The sequence below is a fragment of the Eschrichtius robustus genome, chromosome 6 (assembly GCF_028021215.1).
Source record: "Eschrichtius robustus isolate mEscRob2 chromosome 6, mEscRob2.pri, whole genome shotgun sequence".
Classification (NCBI taxonomy): domain Eukaryota; kingdom Metazoa; phylum Chordata; class Mammalia; order Artiodactyla; family Eschrichtiidae; genus Eschrichtius; species Eschrichtius robustus.
In genome coordinates, this window is record NC_090829.1 from 34,913,306 (window position 1) to 34,930,664 (window position 17,359).

A 17,359-nucleotide genomic window follows, 5' to 3' on the forward strand; every position below is an offset into this window, starting at 1 on the left:
CTACGAGGAACATTAAGGATTTATATCATAAATCATAAATATGGCTTTGTCTGCAGGACAAGTTTTGTATACTGTTTTCAAGAACAAGGAAGAGTATAATTTAAGACGATTCTCTTTCAAATAATTAAAATAAAGACAAGTTTTAAATACCTAAATCAAATGACTAAAATTCAGATATCTGGAAAACTGCCTACTTGGGAAAGATCTTCTTTCTTAGAAGGTTTAGATAAACACGAATATTTTTAAAGTAATATTCACCATACTAACAAAACCATCCCACTACTTCAAAGGGGTGTCATGAGGTATCTTTATCTATGAAACAATCTAACATGAAAACCCACCATTTAAAAATTTCTTATCTATTCTACCACCTCATATATATCAGAACAAGTTCCAAGTTTGAACACTGAAATTACAGCTGGCAAGTACTGAGAAGTAGAATGTGACTCATTCATTCAACAAATATTTACTGGGGGTCTGCAGAATGTTAGGCACTGTTCTGAGTCAAGAGGTACATAGTGAACAAAACAGACTCTGTCCTCAAGAACTTACACTGCTAGGAGGGGAAGACACACATGTCAGGTGGTAGTAAGTGCTATAAAAAGGAAAGAAAAATAAAGGAAGGTTGAGAAGTCAGAGAAGGATGGGAGACTATATTATTCTACATAGGGTGATTAGATGAGGAAACATAATAAGTTAAATAAAGCACTGTATTTTCAACAGTGCCCCAATTTTAATTAAAATATTTGATCTCAAATTAAGAGCAAGGGTTATTTATCCAAAGCAACTTACAAGTGAAAATTCTATTTTTAAACTCATGGACATATAAATATGAGAAAACTTCAGGAAAATTGGTTCAGAACTGGGTTTTTTTTTTTTTTTTTAAAGTCCTTCAACAATTCAAAGGAATAAAATGAACTTCCAAGAATATCCTTTAGGGAAAGGTTCACAAATTTATATTTCTTCTTGATATAGAAGAAAATTTTTTTTTTTAAAAAAAATGTATTTAAACATTTTGCAAATCAAATTAAATAGTGTACATTCATTTTACCTTTTGCATTCCATATGAAGGCAGCTTTTCCCTGAAATGCTGAAATTTAAAAAAAAAAGTTTATTTTTTTACAAAAGAAATGTAATCAAATTATAATCCTGGTAAATAGAATATATCATAGATATATATGCTAAGAGTGCAAAAGTATTTTTTATTACCTCACAGCTTATGTGAGGTGTCAAGACTTAAAAAAAAAAGAATTTCTATAAAAAAGAACTAATGAATTTAGCAATGAGATTATAAGCTGTCTGAGGACAGGGCATGTCTTATTCAGTCTTTGGAAAACACAGCAGAATGACAGGCATCTAGCAAGTAGAAAAATAATGTTTAAAAAAAATTTATAACTGAAAGAAAAATAAGGCATATTACCAAGGATTAAAAAGTTGAACTCTTAAACACACCTAAATTTTAGACTTCGTTTTGTTACGAGCTGTGCAACCATACATAGGTCACTTAACCTAAGATTCTTTTTCCTCCTCTGTAACAGCCATGCGTAATCTCTTGTACAGGGCTGTTGAGAGGTTCAAATGATGTAGTACATGTGAAGCTTTTACAACAGTGCCTGACCAAAAGGAAGACCACCAACTGTTTTTGTTTTGCACATTTCTTCTTTCTCTGAACTAGATTACTCATCTTCAATAATATTTTAGTTCTGTCCTCCATACAAAGCAAACAGAGATAGTAGCTAACTCTTCTTGCTCCCAAGGCTATAAGACAACTAAAATATTCTGAATTAATACATCTTGAAATCTCCTGTCCCCAAATCATATTTTCACTACAAAGGCATCAAAGAGCTACACAATTTGGTCCTGGATAACCTCAGCTGATCTGTTCTAATGAGGATATCCAACCTTCAGTGACAGTCAATAGATCCTTTCTTTCCTACAGGAGATGTGATAATCTGCCTTTCTCAAAAATGGCAGTACATATTTGCATATTAAAGACATAGCCCTCAGAATTCCCTCAGTATTTTCTCTTAAAAAAAAAATGTGAACATTTTATTACATCTCTTTCTAGAATATCCATAAAGAATTCAATTTTATGTTTTATCAGGAAGGGACCTTAAAATATCTTGCCTAGCAGGAAAAGAAAATACTGGAAAAACTCAGGAGAATTTCAAAATTTAAAGACACCTCTGTCTTTAAAGTGTTGGTGAACGTAAGCACATCATATAACTTTTGAGGAATTTTAACATCTGTAAAACGAAAGAGTTGGATTAGATGTTCTAAAACAAAAAACTTTACAATTCTAACCACCCTTGTCTCTTATGACATCTCACTAAAATGGCCTAGAATTGTTAAACTTAAGAGTGATTTTTTTTTCACTTGCACTACCATTTCTCAGATATTTCTTCCCTTCACCATACATATAAACTATTGTAGATGAGACAGGCTACTTATGTGTCATTCCATTCCCACTACTTTTGTGTACTATAAGGGGGAAAAAAATTCCCAGAGGATGGCTTGTTGAGCAATCTCACTGATTTATATCAGGCAGCTACCTCTAACCATAAATACATTTTTATCAAGTGTCAGAAGACATGACAAGTAAAAATTTTTCCCCGATCTTGCTTTCCATTACCTGCATTTCAATATACCGAAGGTCAGTTTTTTTCTTTTGTAAATCTTCCAATAATTGTTGGTCTAAAGTTACATCTGGTTCATTTTCTTGCAAGAGATATTCAGAATCGCGGTCAATATATTTGTCCCTGATTCTAAATGGCCTCTTTTCTTGATTTATCCATTTTTTTTCCTGATCCTCAACTTTCTTTACTGAGTTTGGTTTGTTCTCAGCAGGAGCTTCAGTCCCATATCTATTTTGACAAAATAAAAAAATGATAAAGATTGAATGAAGAGCCACTCAAGCCCTGAAACAAAATAATATATGTTGTTTAATGATTTCAAAGTCATCAAAATCAAAAGCCTTTATTCTTTTCTCTTAGTAGAGCAATTTGAAAATACTTAGATTCTTATAACGAACTCAATTTTCTTCCGCCCTACAAATAAGACACTGCCAGATAGGTTATTCCTTGTGGTAGTTAAAAAAATAAAAATCCACCCAATAGTCATTCCTCCATTGCAAAGACTCACAGTGTTTCTCTTTGTCTAGTTTTCTGAGCCATGTTTTATTTCACAACTTCATTTTCCTGCCACCTTTTCTGAGCTATAAATGGGATGCTACATTACACGGCCCCAGAGAAACTACTTCTAATTTGCCCCTGATGATACAGTTCCTATGATTTTCCTAAAACAGCAGCAATTTAACTTCTTACAGATCTCCTCCACAAGAAAATTCCAGAAATACAAAGATGATGGGTAGGTAGAAATAACTAATAACTTCACCAACATCCTATATAGACAATTCCTACCATTTAGATCTCCTGTGGGAATAAATATGCCACCTAAATTTTTAAATCTTTCACCAAATTTGCTCAATCTACATAAGAAAAAAGATTACTTTGAGGCTAAATTTCACTTATAGAAGAGTCTAAAGATGTTATTTTTAATATCTTTTTTTTCCGGCCAGTGCTCTGAAAGAAGTGTCACTCTTTGTTCATTTTTAAAAGAATACTTTTTGTTTTACCCGTGATCTTCAGGAGCAAACCAGGATATTTGTGCTTCCGAATCTTTATCATTCTTAGCTTGCACAGAATGTAGCAGCTGCACAATTTGTTCTTCTCGACGTTCATCCATATGTACCACAGCTCTCTATTTAGTGCAAAGGAAAAAGCATCCTTATCAACGTGAGAAAGCATGTGCAAAATTATTTGACGACTAAAAAAATAAGGGCAAAGTAACGTGTTCAACAAACATATATAAAAGAAAGTTAAAGTCGCCCCACACTTGCTCTCTAGACCCTTTTCTACTATATGTCTATAAAATTAGCTTTACTATTACCAGCAAAGAAATCATATTTATGTCACTTATTAAAACTCTGGTTCCCTTACTTCCTACCTTTGCATAATACTGTTACAATCTTTTCCTTATCTTAAATTTTAAAAGATACAATTAAATTTATTAAAACCCAAATGTTCTAGTAAAAACTGCAAATACTGTTTTGGTTGCAATGAGCATTTTAAGAGCATTTAAATGTCTTACATTAGGAGGAGGAGTAAATTGGGAAGTAAGAAGGCTCAGCTCAGAGGGAATAAATAAAATGATCAGTGCTCACGAAAATAATATTCCAAACGATGCAGTTACCTCAGAGAATGAGATTTAATTAAAGAGACACCAGAGAAAATATGAGTTAGATTGTTTTCTTAGTATAGACTACATGGAAGAGAAAATATGAGTTACACTGTACACAGTAAGAACAAGAACTTTTAAAGACTGCCCTTTTATAACTGCAAATTATGATTAGCTGAATAATAAGTAAACACAGTAGGTAAAAAAGAAGAGTGCATAGATTTTTTTCCCCAGGTGTGCAGACAGGAAAGATGGCCAAGTTATTGAATGAAAAAAGCCAGATGCAGAAAACATGTGCAATGAGATCTTGCTTTCACCAATATTAATTTTTAAAAAGGTTATTCACTTTTCATATTCTATGCCTTTTGCAGTATTTCTTCCAGATATAATTCTGGCACATAGTACATACCCCAGAGAAGTCTATCAAATGAATGGATGAATCTAGCTTTTCGAATGAGCATATATGACTTTTGTGTTAAACCATTTTTCTCTTTAAACAAGTAAAACACACACAAAAAGACTACACTGAGATCTCTGGGGAATTCCAGAAGACTTCTGCTGATAAATTATTAAAGGATTTACTAAAAGCATCATTATGCTCATACACTTAAAAGCTCCAATACAGCAAAACTCTAGTTGATAAGAGAGCATTAGGAAATTACAAACTGCAGCAAAACCTATTTACTGACAGACAAAAATGTCCAAAATTGTAAGTCAGAAAGAGAAAAACAGATCAATATGATACAAAAGGAATTTTTTTCAACACCCATGTGGCTGACAGGGTTTTGGTGCTCTGGCTGGGTGTCAGGCCTGTGCCTCTGAGGTGGGAGAGCCGAGTTCAAGATACTGGTCCACTAGAGACCTCCCAGCTCCACGTAATATCAAACAGCAAAAGCTCTCCCAGAGATCTCTGTCTCAACTCTAAGAACCAGCTCTACTCAACAACCAGCAAGCTACAGTGCTGGACACCCTATGCCAACAACTAGCAAGACAGGAACACAACCCCACCCATTAGCAGAAAGGCTGCCTAAAATCATAAAGAGGTCACAGACACCCCAAAACACACCACTGGACATGGACCTGCCACCAGAAAGACAAGATCCAGCCCCATTCACCAGAACACAGGCACTAGGCACCTCCACCAGGAAGCCTACACAATGCACTGAACCAACCTTAGCCACTGGGGACACACACCAAAAACAACAGGAACTATGAACATGCAGCCTGCGAAAAGGAGACCCCAAACACAGTAAGTTAAGCAAAACGACAAGACACAGAAACACACAGCAGATGAAGGAGCAAGGATAAAAACCCACCACACCAAACAAATGAAGAGGAAATAGGCAGTCTACCTGAAAAAGAATTCAGAGTAATGATAGTAAAGATGATGTAAAATCTCGGAAATAGAATGGAGAAAATACAAAAAACGTTTAACAAGGACCTAGAAGAAACAAAGAGCAAACAAACAATGATGAACAACACAATAAATGAAATTAAAAATTCTCTAGAAGGAATCAATAGCAGAATAACTGAGGCAGAAAAATGGATAAGTGACCTGGAAGATAAAATAGTGGAAATAACTACTGCAGAGCAGAAAAAAGAAAAAAGAAAGAAAAGAATTGAGGACAGTCTCAGAGACCTCTGGGAGAACACTAAACTCACCAACATTTGAATTATAGGGGTCCCAAAAGAAGAAGAGAAAAAGAAAGGGACTGAGAAAATATTTGAAGAGATTATAGTTGAAAACTTCCCTAATACGGGAAAGGAAATAGTCAATCAAGTCCAGGAAGTGGAGGGAGTCCCATACAGGATAAATCCAAGGAGAAACATGCCAAGACACATATTAATCAAACTATTAAAAAATTAAATTCAGGGGCTTCCCTGGTGGCGCAGTGGTTGAGAATCTGCCTGCCAATGCAGGGGACACGGGTTCGAGCCCTGGTCTGGGAAGATCCCACATGCCGCGGAGCAACTGGGCCCGTGAGCCACAATTACTGAGCCTGCGCATCTGGAGCCTGTGCTCCGCAACAAAGAGAGGCCGCGATAGTGAGAGGCCCGCGCACCGTGATGAAGAGTGGCCCCCGCTTGCCACAACTAGAGAAAGCCCTCGCATAGAAACGAAGACCCAACACAGCCATAAAATAAAAAATAAATTAATTAATTAATTTTAAAAAACAAATTAAAAAAAAAAGAATCAGAAGAAACATTTAAAAAAAAATTAAATTCAAAGAAAAAAAATTAAAAGCAGCAAGAGAAAAGCAACAAATAACATACAAGGGAATCCCCATAAGGTTAACAGCTGATCTTTCAGCAGAAACTCTGCAGGCCAGAAGGGAGTGGCAGGACATATTTAAAGTGATGAAAGGGAAAAACCTACAACCAAGATGACTCTACCCAGCAAGGATCTCATTCAGATTCGATGGTGAAATTAAAACCTTTACAGACAAGCAAAAGCTAATAGAATTCAGCGACACCAAACCAGCTTTACAACAAATGCTAAAGGAACTTCTCTAAGTGGGAAACACAAGCGAAGGAAAAGACCTACAATAACAAACCCAAAACAATTTTAAAAAATGGTAATAGGAACAAACATATCAATAACTGAAATGTAAATGGATTAAATGTCCAACCAAAAGACACAGACTGGCTGAATGGATACAAAAACAAGACCCGTATATATGCTGCCTACAAGAGACCCACTTCAGACCCAGGGACACATACAGACTGAAAGTGAGGGGATGGAAAAACATTTTCCATGCAAATGGAAACCAAAAGAAAGCTGTAATAGCAATTCTCATATCAGACAAAATAGACTTTAAAACAAAAGCTATTACAAGAGACAAAGAAGGACACTACATAATGATCAAGGGATCAATCCAAGAAGAAGATATAACAATTGTAAATATTTATGCACCCAACACAGGAGCACCTCAATACATAAGGCAAATGCTAACAGCCATAAAAGGGGAAATCGACAGTAACACAATCATAGAAGGGGACTTTAACACCCCACATTCACCAATGGACAGATTATCCAAAATGAATATAAATAAGGAAACACAAGCTTTAATGACACATTAAACAAGATGGACTTAACTGATATTTATAGGACATTCCATCCAAAAACAACAGAATACACTTTCTTCTCAAGTGCTCATGGAACATTCTCTAGGACAGACCATAAGCTTGTGTCACAAATCAAGCCTCAGTAAATTTAGAAAACTGAAATCATATCAAGTATCTTTTCTGACCACAATGCTATGAGACTAGATATCAATTACAGGAGAAAATCTGTAAAAAATACAAACACATGGAGACTAAACAATACACTACTTAACAACCAAGAGATCACTGAAGAAATAAAGGAGGAAATCAAAAAATACCTAGAAACAAATGACAATGAAAACACAACGACCCAAAACCTATGGGATGCAGCAAAAGCAGTTCTAAGAGGGAAGTTTACAGCAATACAATCCTACCTAGAGAAACAAGAAAAATCTCAAGTAAACAATCTAACCTTACACCTAAAGCAATTAGAGAAAAAAGAACAAAAAAACCCCAAAGTTAGCAGAAGGAAAGAAATTATATAGATCAGAAATAAATGAAAAAGAAATGAAGGAAACAATAGCAAGAATCAATAAAACTAAAAGCTGGTTCTTTGAGAAGATAAACACAACTGATAAACCATTAACCAGACTCATCAAGAAAAAAAGGGAGAAGACTCAAATCAGAAAGACTCAAATTAGACTCAAATTAGAAATGAAAAAGGAGAAGTAACAACTGACACTGCAGAAATACAAAACGACCATGAGAGACTACTACAAGCAACTATATGCCAATAAAATGGACAACCTGGAAGAAATGGACAAATTCTTAGAAACGCACAACCTTCCAAGACTGAACCAGGAAGAAATAGAAAATACGAACAGACCAATCACAAGCACTGAAATTGAGACTGTGATTAAAAATCTTCCAACAAACAAAAGCCCAGGACCCAATGGCTTCACAAGCGAATTCCATCAAACATTTAGACAAGAGCTAACACCTATCCTTCTAAAACTCTTCCAAACTACAGCAGAGGGAGGAACACTCCCAAACTCATTCTACAAGGCCACCATCACCCTGATACCAAAACCAGACAAAGAAACCACAAAGAAAGAAAACTACAAGCCAATATCACTGATGAATATAGATGCAAAAATCCTCAACAAAATACTAGCAAACAGAATCCAACAGCACATTAAAAGGATCATACACCATGATCAAGTGGGGTTTATCCCAGGAATGCAAGGATTCTTCAATATACACAAATCCATCAATGTGATACACCATATTAACAAACTGAAGAATAAAAAGCATATGATCATCTCAATAGATGCAGAAACAGCTTTCGACAAAATTCAACACCCATTTATGATAAAAACCCTCCAGAAAGTAGGCACAGAGGGAACTTACCTCAACATAATAAAGGCCATATATGAAAAACCCACAGCCAACATCGTCCTCAATGGTGAAAAAGTGAAACCATTTCCACTAAGAACAGGAACAAGACCAGGCTGCCCACTCTCACCACTATTATTCAACATAGTTTTGGAAGTTTTAGCCACAGCAATCAGAGAAGAAAAAGAAATAAAAGGAATCCAAATCGGAAAAGAAAAAGTAAAGCTGTCACTGTTTGCAGATGACATGATACTATACATAGAGAACACTGAAGATGCTACCAGAAAAGTACTAGAGCTAATCAATGAATTTGGTAAAGTAGCAGGATACAAAATTAATGCACAGAAATCTCTTGCATTCCTATACACTAATGATGAAAAATCTGAAAGTGAAATTAAGGGAACACTCCTATTTACCACTGCAACAAAAAGAATAAAATACCTAGGAATAAACCTACCAAAGGAGACAAAAGACCTATATGAAGAAAACTATAAGACACTGATGAAAGAAATTAAAGATGATATAAACAGATGGAGAGATATACCATGTTCTTGGACTGGAAGAATCAACACTGTGAAAGTGACTATACTACCCAAAGCAATCTACAGATTCAATGCAATCCCTATCCAACTACCAATGGCATTTTTCACAGAACTAGAACAAAAAATTTCACAATTTGTATGGAAACACAGAAGACCCCAAATAGCCAAAGCAGTCTTGAGGGAAAAAAACGGAGCTGGAGCAATCAGGCTCCCTGACTTCAGACTATACTACAAAGCTACAGTAATCAAGACAGTATGGTACTGGCACAAAGACAGAAATACAGACCAATGGAACAGGACAGAAAGCCCAGAGATAAACCCACACACATATGGTCACCTTATTTTTGATAAAGGAGGGAAGCATATACAATGGAGAAAAGACAGTCTCTTCAATAAGTGGTGCTGGGAAAACTGGACAGCTACATGTAAAAGAATGAAATTAGAACACTCCCTAACACCACACACAAAAATAAACTCAAAATGGATTAAAGACCTAAATGTAAGGCCAGACACTATAAAACTCTTAGAGGAAAACATAGGAAGAACACTCTATGACATAAATCACAGCAAGATCCTTTCTGACCCACCTCCTGGAAAACTGGAAATAAAAACAAAAATAAACAAATGGGACCTAATGAAACTTAAAAGCTTTTGCACAGCAAAGGAAACCATAAAGAAGACGAAAAGACAACCCTCAGAATGGGAGAAAATGTTTGCAAATGAAACAACTGCCAAAGGATTAATCTCCAAAATTTACAAGCAGCTCATGCAGCTCAGTATCAAAAAAACAAACACCCCAATCCAAAAATGGGCAGAAGACCTAAATAGACATTTCTCCAAAGAAGATATTCAGATTGCCAACAAACACATGAAAGAATGCTCAACATCACTAATCATTAGAGAAATGCAAATCAAAAGTACAATGAGATATCCCCTCACACCGGTCAGAATGGCCATCATCAAAAAATCTACAAACAATAAATGCTGGAGAGGGTGTGGAGAAAAGGGAACCCTCTTGCACTGTTGGTGGGAATGCACATTGATACAGCCACTATGGAGAACAGTATGGAGGTTCCTTAAAAAACTAAAAATAGAACTACCACATGACCCAGCAATCCCACTACTGGGCATATACCCTGAGAAAACCATAATTCAAAAAGAGTCATATACCACAATGTTCACTGCAGCTCTGTTTACAATAGCCAAGACATGGAAGCAATCTAAATGTCCACAGACAGATAGAGTGAAGTAAGTCAGAAAAAGAAAAATAAATACCATATGCTAACACATATATACGGAATCTAAAGAAAAAAAAATTGTTCTGAAGAACCTAGGAGCAGGACAGGAATAAAGACGCAGACGTAGAGAATGGACTTGAGGACATGGGGAGGGGGAGGGGGAAGGGTAAGTTGGGATGAAGTGAGAGGGTGGCATGGACTTATATATACTACCTAATGTGAAATAGATTGCTAGTGGGAAGCAGCCGCTTAGCACAGGGAGATCAGCTGGGTGCTTTGTGACCACCTAGAAGGGTGGGATAGGGAGGGTGGGAGGGAGACGCCAGAGGGAGGAGATATGGGGATATATGTAAATGTATAGCTGATTCACTATGTTATAAAGCAGAAACTAACACAGCATTGTAAAGCAATTATACTCCAATAAAGATGTTAAAAAAAAAAGAAAGAGAAAACCAAATTATCGTATATGAACGCATGTATGTGGAACCTAGAAAAACGGTACAGATGAACCAGTTTGCAGGGCAGAAATAGAGACACAGATGTAGAGAAGAAACGCATGGACACCGAGGGGGGAAAGTGGCAGGGTGGTGGTGGTGGTGGGATTAATTGGGAGATTGGGATTGACATATATACACTAATATGTATAAAATAGATAACTAATAAGAATCTGCTGTATAAAAAATAAATTTCAAAAATTCAAAAAATAAAGTCCAAATTTTTTTGCTTTTTAATAATTGTACTACATAGAAATCTTTTTTTAAATGGTTAATAAATTAGACTAATGTATCTTTTCTCCGTAGTATAGAATATGCCCTCTATACTAGGACTGGAAGCTTGCACCTGGTTTCTCCTGGACTCTACCCTATGCACCTTTACCTTTGCCAATTTTAATCTGTAATAATTTGCTGTTGAGAACAGCTACTGTGAGTACACCAGCTTTTCAGAGATTTGTGACTCCTTCCAGTGAATTTCAGAACCTGAGGGTGGTCTTGGGGACCCCCAACACAGAGGATCACTATCAGAACACTTTTGCCCTATGCTTTAAATTCTGTACGTCTTCAGTACATATTAACGTTTACTGCTCTGTGTACTTACACTATGTTTTTTCTTGGCCCTCAGAAATTTAAGAATCCTCAGCAGTACTTTGATTAAAGCCTCCTCTGAAAAGGAAGCCCCAGGACATAAAGTCATCCTTAAGCACAGGTTCCTTAATTTTTACACCCTTTGCAAACACCTCAAGGGTTCATAGCCATAGTTTCATTCACTTTCAAAATGGCAAAGATTAAGTAATTTAAGACTGATTGCTTTCCCAATGAAACTCATTCACGCTAACGCATTTCTTCAACCAAAGAGAACTTCACATTTTGAAGCTTTTACCTCTACTAGCAGAACAAAGTTCTCCTCCTCACCTTGTTAAATGAATTTTAGATATCCAGAAAAAGGTGGGATGACTGAAAAATGAAATAGCCCCTGAAAATTTTATACTTTTTAATAAAAACATAACATACACTTTTTTTAAAAAAATTATTTTCAACGTGGTTCTCTGCACAATGAGCCCCAGAGGCTGTGGGCAGTGAATTTAGGAATGCTGAAATTCCAAACCTGGATCTAGCCTGATTCTCTGTAGGTTATCTCCCTCCTAACCTTCTTCCAGTTCCATCATCCTTTACACCTCACCCCCTGCCTGAAGAATCTCAGAATCTCAGACACACATTTTATGGTTCATGACTCTTTTATTTTATCAAGGCATTTGATATTTTTATTATTTCCCCCCCTTTTGGACATCTTCAAATATTCTTTCTGCTTCTAACTGGAAATTCCTAGCAAAGGAGACCCTCAATTATATCCAGCAAATTGTCTTTCTCATCAGCTTCTAATTATCTGTAACTGCTTCAAACTTTCTCCATTCTCTGTAACACACCCATACCACTTTCCTGTTCACCCTCGACATTTTACACACGATATTTCATACAGAAAACAAAACCCAAAGGAAAAGTCCTCAATCGCTTGCCACCAAACCCAAACCCACCTGTATCAGAACCAATCCTTTGCTCTTTTCTTTCCTGTTAAAATGGAAGAGGAATACATTTTCCTAGTTAAAGTTAATCTCTCCACTTAAGCCCTGCAGCCTTCCTTCCACCTCCTCAGGGGTATCTCCGATTAAGATTTATCTTCCTTTCCTAGATCTCTTTCTCTCTAGTAGTCTTTAGGCCGTATATCAATATTCTGGTTTGCTTCTTTACAGATATAAGGCAGAACTGCATTTCCCATGGCCATGTGAATGGGAATTTCCAGGAATCAGGGGCGATTTACTGTATCCCTCCCTGCTGCCACCAAAAACAGTTATGCTCCAGATGGGTGGGAGGCTATGTGGACCTCATTCTCGTGAGAACGCTAGCGAACTCCAACGGTCAAGTAATGTGAGTAGAAAACAAACCTTTGTTGTTATCAGCCATTAAGATCTGGGGGCTGTCTACTACTACTGCATGATAATTTAGTCTTCTCTGATATATTTACTTTTCCTCTCCACTGGCTCCTTACCATCAGTACATGAACTTGAACAGCCAAATCTCTTCACTTTTAAAACAATAAAAACAAAAATCCTGTCCTGAATTCTCCCACCCCTACTTTTCCTCCTCCTTCTCACAGGAGAACTGCCTGGAGGTACCCCCATTTCTTCCTCTCTCCTTCTCTAGCCACTCCAGTGCAATCTGGTTTTTACTTCCATCACTCCACAAAAAGGGCTCTCTCTCATCAAGGTTACCAATTACCCTGTTGCTAAATCCAACACACTCTGAACTCTTACCTCACTTGACATCAGTACAGTGTTTGCCACTATTGATTACTTTCTTTTTTTCATATACTCTTTTCTCCCTAAACAATACTCCTGGATTCCAAAACAACATCCATCTCCTTATTTTTCTCTCTGGCTGTTCCTTCCTAGATTCTTTCAAGCTTCTCTTGCTCAGCCCATACCTTAAATTTTCTTGTTCTACATTGCACAGCCTGAGTGCTCTGCAGACCAGCAGTACTGACATCATCTGGGAACCTGTGAGAAAAGTTGAATCTCTGGACCCACCCCAGTTCTACATTGCTACAAGATGCCAGGTGATTCAGGTTTGAGAAGCAATGGTCTACAGAGTTCAGGCCTGCACCCACTCCTCTTCTCATTCACTTCTATATTACAACTACTATCCATAGGCCCACAAACTGTCAAATGTTCACCTGCAGTCTAGATTTCTCTAGGCATCAGGTCCGCACAGCCTTTAACTTCCTTGAAATCACCACTTGTATGCCCTATAATATCACACTCAGCGTGCTTAAGCTGAGTCCATCGTCCTCCTCCATCAAGCTAGTTCTTTATATAGTCATTAGTGTCATCCATTCACACCTGCCTTCCCCTTACCTCCAGATAAAATCATTTTGAGTCTACCTCCTAAATCACTTTAAGCTGTCTGCTTCCCTCCATCTCCACTAGCAACGTCCTAATTCAAGCTGTCATTTCTCACCTTAATTACTGCAAGAACTACTTAACCCGTCTCCCGGTCCCAGGATTGCCTCTTTTTCAATCCATTCTCTATGCTGCTACCTAGGGTGAATTTAAACACAAATCCAATCATTTCATGTTTTGCTTGAAACGCTTTAATGACTTGCCAGAGTTCTTAAGGGAAAGAATTTCAAAGCCCTGCTTATTTTCTAGTCCAGGAGCTTTCATACTGCGATCTGTAAAATTAAAGGCTCATGACCAGTATTAATTAAAAAAAAGGGCAGAAAGGTACAAACAACAAGAACAAAAGCCCCAGGGCAATGTACAGGTAATTAAACATTATTTTATGAAACTTTTTGTTCACTTACACACGTGTGTGCACTGGGTTGCAAATTAAAATATATCCCTTTTTGTAGGAAACAGTCAAAAGTGTAAAAGCCACTGCTCTACCCCCCTTCTCAGTTCCTTGAACATGGCCTTCCTGACCTCTAGGTTGTGGCACATGCTGCTGCCTCGGCCTAAAAATCTCTTTCCAAGCCCCCAAATCACAAACACAGACATACTCTGCTATCTTTCAAGTTTCAGCTTAAGGGTTACCTCTTCTGGGAAATCTTCTAGGCTCTTCCTAATTTGAGTTAGGGGATAAGCCCACATGCTCCTTATTATAATTCTTTAACATTGTATTCTAACCGCTCTATAGTGCCTAACACACCACAATTCCTGTAAGGTAGGGACTATATCTAGCTTAATACAGTGCTTATGATACTGTTTCAAATATATTAGATCCTAAAAAATATCTGTTGAAAGAATAAGCATGCATCCTTAGAATGCAGTCACTTTGTAAACACAGGTATTACTTGAAAGTAAAAGCTATAGAAATTCTGACTGGGAAGCAATCACAAAGGGCTGAACGTGATCAAAGAAAGAGGTAGGATGAGCCAATTACTGAAATATGATATTTAGTAGAGAAAATGGAGAGATACATTTTAGAGAATGATATGAGAACTATAATAAAAAAGTAAAAATAAAAGTATGATTATAAAAGCTTTAATTACATCTTGGGAACATAGGCTCAGAAAGGTAAGTACATAGAGGGAAACCTGATATGTAGAAGCCAAATTGCCAAGATTCCTGGAAAACATGTTAGGATGCACTGAAACGTATGAGACTGAGACTCACTCACTGAGAACTGACTTGGCTTTCAAATTGTGAGCTAGAGAATGAGATGATATAAGGCTCTACAAAAGACAGACTTAACGGGGAGTACAAATAGGAGACCAGTTAAGAGCCATGGACAGACAACAAAACAGTGGCTGGATCCATGGTAATTGCTGTGGAGATAAGTGGTTAGATTTGAGATATATTAAGAAGGAAGAGAAAACAGACTTGCTGAAATGAAAGAGAAGAATCAAAAATAAATCTCATCTTGGCCTTGGCAAGTGAATAAATGGTAGTGACTTTTACTAAAATGCAGAAGGTTTGGGGAGGTGGTGGAAATCAAGAGTTTAATTCATAATGACCCACCGCACAACTGGCTTCAGATGGAAATAATAATGAAGAATTTTTCCTGATTTACTTAACGTTTCGTCTGTTTAGTTCTTACTTTTCCCAACTAAACTGTAAGCTCCTTGAATATCATACTTCTTCAGACCCCCATAGCAACATGCATAAAACCTTGTGTGAAAAAAGGGGTAAATAAAATTTGATAAAGAGTTCTTAGGAAGTTACTCTGTACTAATCACTCAATTATTCTTCCAATTTCAAGATGACTTAGATGTGCCTCCCTTTAAAAAAAAAAAAAGTTTGCTCAATGAACAAGTTAATTTTTAGTTATTGAAGAAATATATTTTTAAAGAGAAATATAAGTTGTGAAGATAAATAGATAATGCCCCCCCCAATTCAACAAAAATGACATGGATAAAAGAAAAGAAATGGAATGATTTAAAAACAGAAGCCTAAATGGTGATTCAATTACACTCTGTATCTAATATGAAAGATGCTTTTAAAGTCAGTAAAAAGCTTTTATAAAGCTTATATTAAGAAAACTTCGGTTTAATCACATATATAATAATTACTGGAACAGGCCACTCAGGGAACTTTAATGTTTCCTTTACTACAAGTCTTCAGGATACAAATCAAATGGACAATTACCAACCTGAAGACAAGGGACTAAGCCAAATCATCTCTTGAAATTTCTTCCACTTCTAGGATCCTAGGCTTCCTTCTCAAAGAGGAGCTGCTAATCAGCAGAAACCTCCATAGCCCAACGTAAAAACAAAAAACCTGTGTTTGTGCCTATTTTAATACTAAGTGGAAGTTGGAGTACTCTTCTGAAGGATCTACATTCAAAATAGTGCTTGATAGTTTTTGTTCCGCGCAAACCAGTGTCTAATGTATAAAGCCGTAATTTTATAGCTCATTAGGCAAAGAACTTAAAGTGACATTAATTATACTAAGGGATAGGGTAGCCAGATATACTATGACAGTGACACCCCCAAAAAGTTAATTTCGGATGGACCCTGAATTTAACATTTGTTTTATCCCCAGTTCTCACGTCTTTTAAGCAAAGTATACACTCGCATCTAAATCCCAACTGCTTCAGGTCAGATGCGCATGGCTAACGTTCACCGCTATAATATCGACTACTGGAAGCTTCAACACTTGCACTTCACAAAGCACATGCACCAGTTAAAAAACCGAAAAGGAAAGAAAAAGTTAGGGGTCGAAGGATGGAAAAGAAAACCTGTCCCGCTTCATCTCCCTCCACTACCGAGTCTCAGATTACCTCCTGCCTCTCCGCTTCCTTGTTCTTCTGGCCTTGTTTCTTCGCGTACCACAAGCCGATTTCGCGGCCTTTCAGGTGCCCGGGATGTCGGCCTCGGCCGCCTCGACCACCCCCTCCTCCGCCGCCGCCACCTCCGGAGCCTCGATTCCCTCCGTGGCCCCCTCCATAGCTTCCTCCATAACCCCCGCCGGAGCTGCGGGGCCCGCTATCGCGGCCCCAGTTCTGCTGGTAGTCATAGCTCATTGTCCCAGCAGGTCAAAACTCGTGAGAACCTGCAACCGCTGGAAATGGCGACCGGGCCCGGAAGCGGGTGCGCGTCCACTTCCGCTTTGCTTCCGGCGCCCAGTGCAAGAGGGAGGGACGTTGAGCGTCACGAGCAGCCGTTTCCGGTGACGTCACGGGCCGCCGGCCCTGGAGGTCCCCGGGTTGGATCAGGTGAAATCTTTGATGTGCTCTCAATTGTTTACCTTTGTACCTTTGGAGGCAGAGCCAGCAGGAGGCTCACAGGTTTTCTTTCCCGACGCCCAGCATGTGAGGAAACGGGTTTTGGGTTTTACTTTCTTATTTCTCTTGGTAAAATCAGGAGTTTGCTTCCCAGTAGGCCCTGTAAACGTCGACTGGCGTAGTAAAA

The 17,359-nt window shown here is 37.6% G+C and overlaps 1 protein-coding gene across 2 annotated transcripts in view; it reads right to left on the reverse strand.

The window, feature by feature from the left end:
* DHX36 (DEAH-box helicase 36) overlaps nucleotides 1–17,018 on the reverse strand; it is a 49,482-nt gene extending 32,464 nt beyond the window's left edge. For both annotated transcript variants that reach the window (XM_068546124.1, XM_068546122.1), the window contains exons 1-4: nucleotides 16,729–17,018; nucleotides 3,635–3,759; nucleotides 2,633–2,864; nucleotides 1,052–1,090 (exon numbers count right to left, since the gene is read on the reverse strand). In XM_068546124.1, the coding sequence (XP_068402225.1) occupies nucleotides 1,052–1,090; nucleotides 2,633–2,864; nucleotides 3,635–3,759; nucleotides 16,729–16,971 (639 nt within the window). In that variant the 5' untranslated portion in view covers nucleotides 16,972–17,018. The remainder of the gene's footprint in view (nucleotides 1–1,051; nucleotides 1,091–2,632; nucleotides 2,865–3,634; nucleotides 3,760–16,728) is intronic.
* Nucleotides 17,019–17,359: the final 341 nt, after the last annotated feature.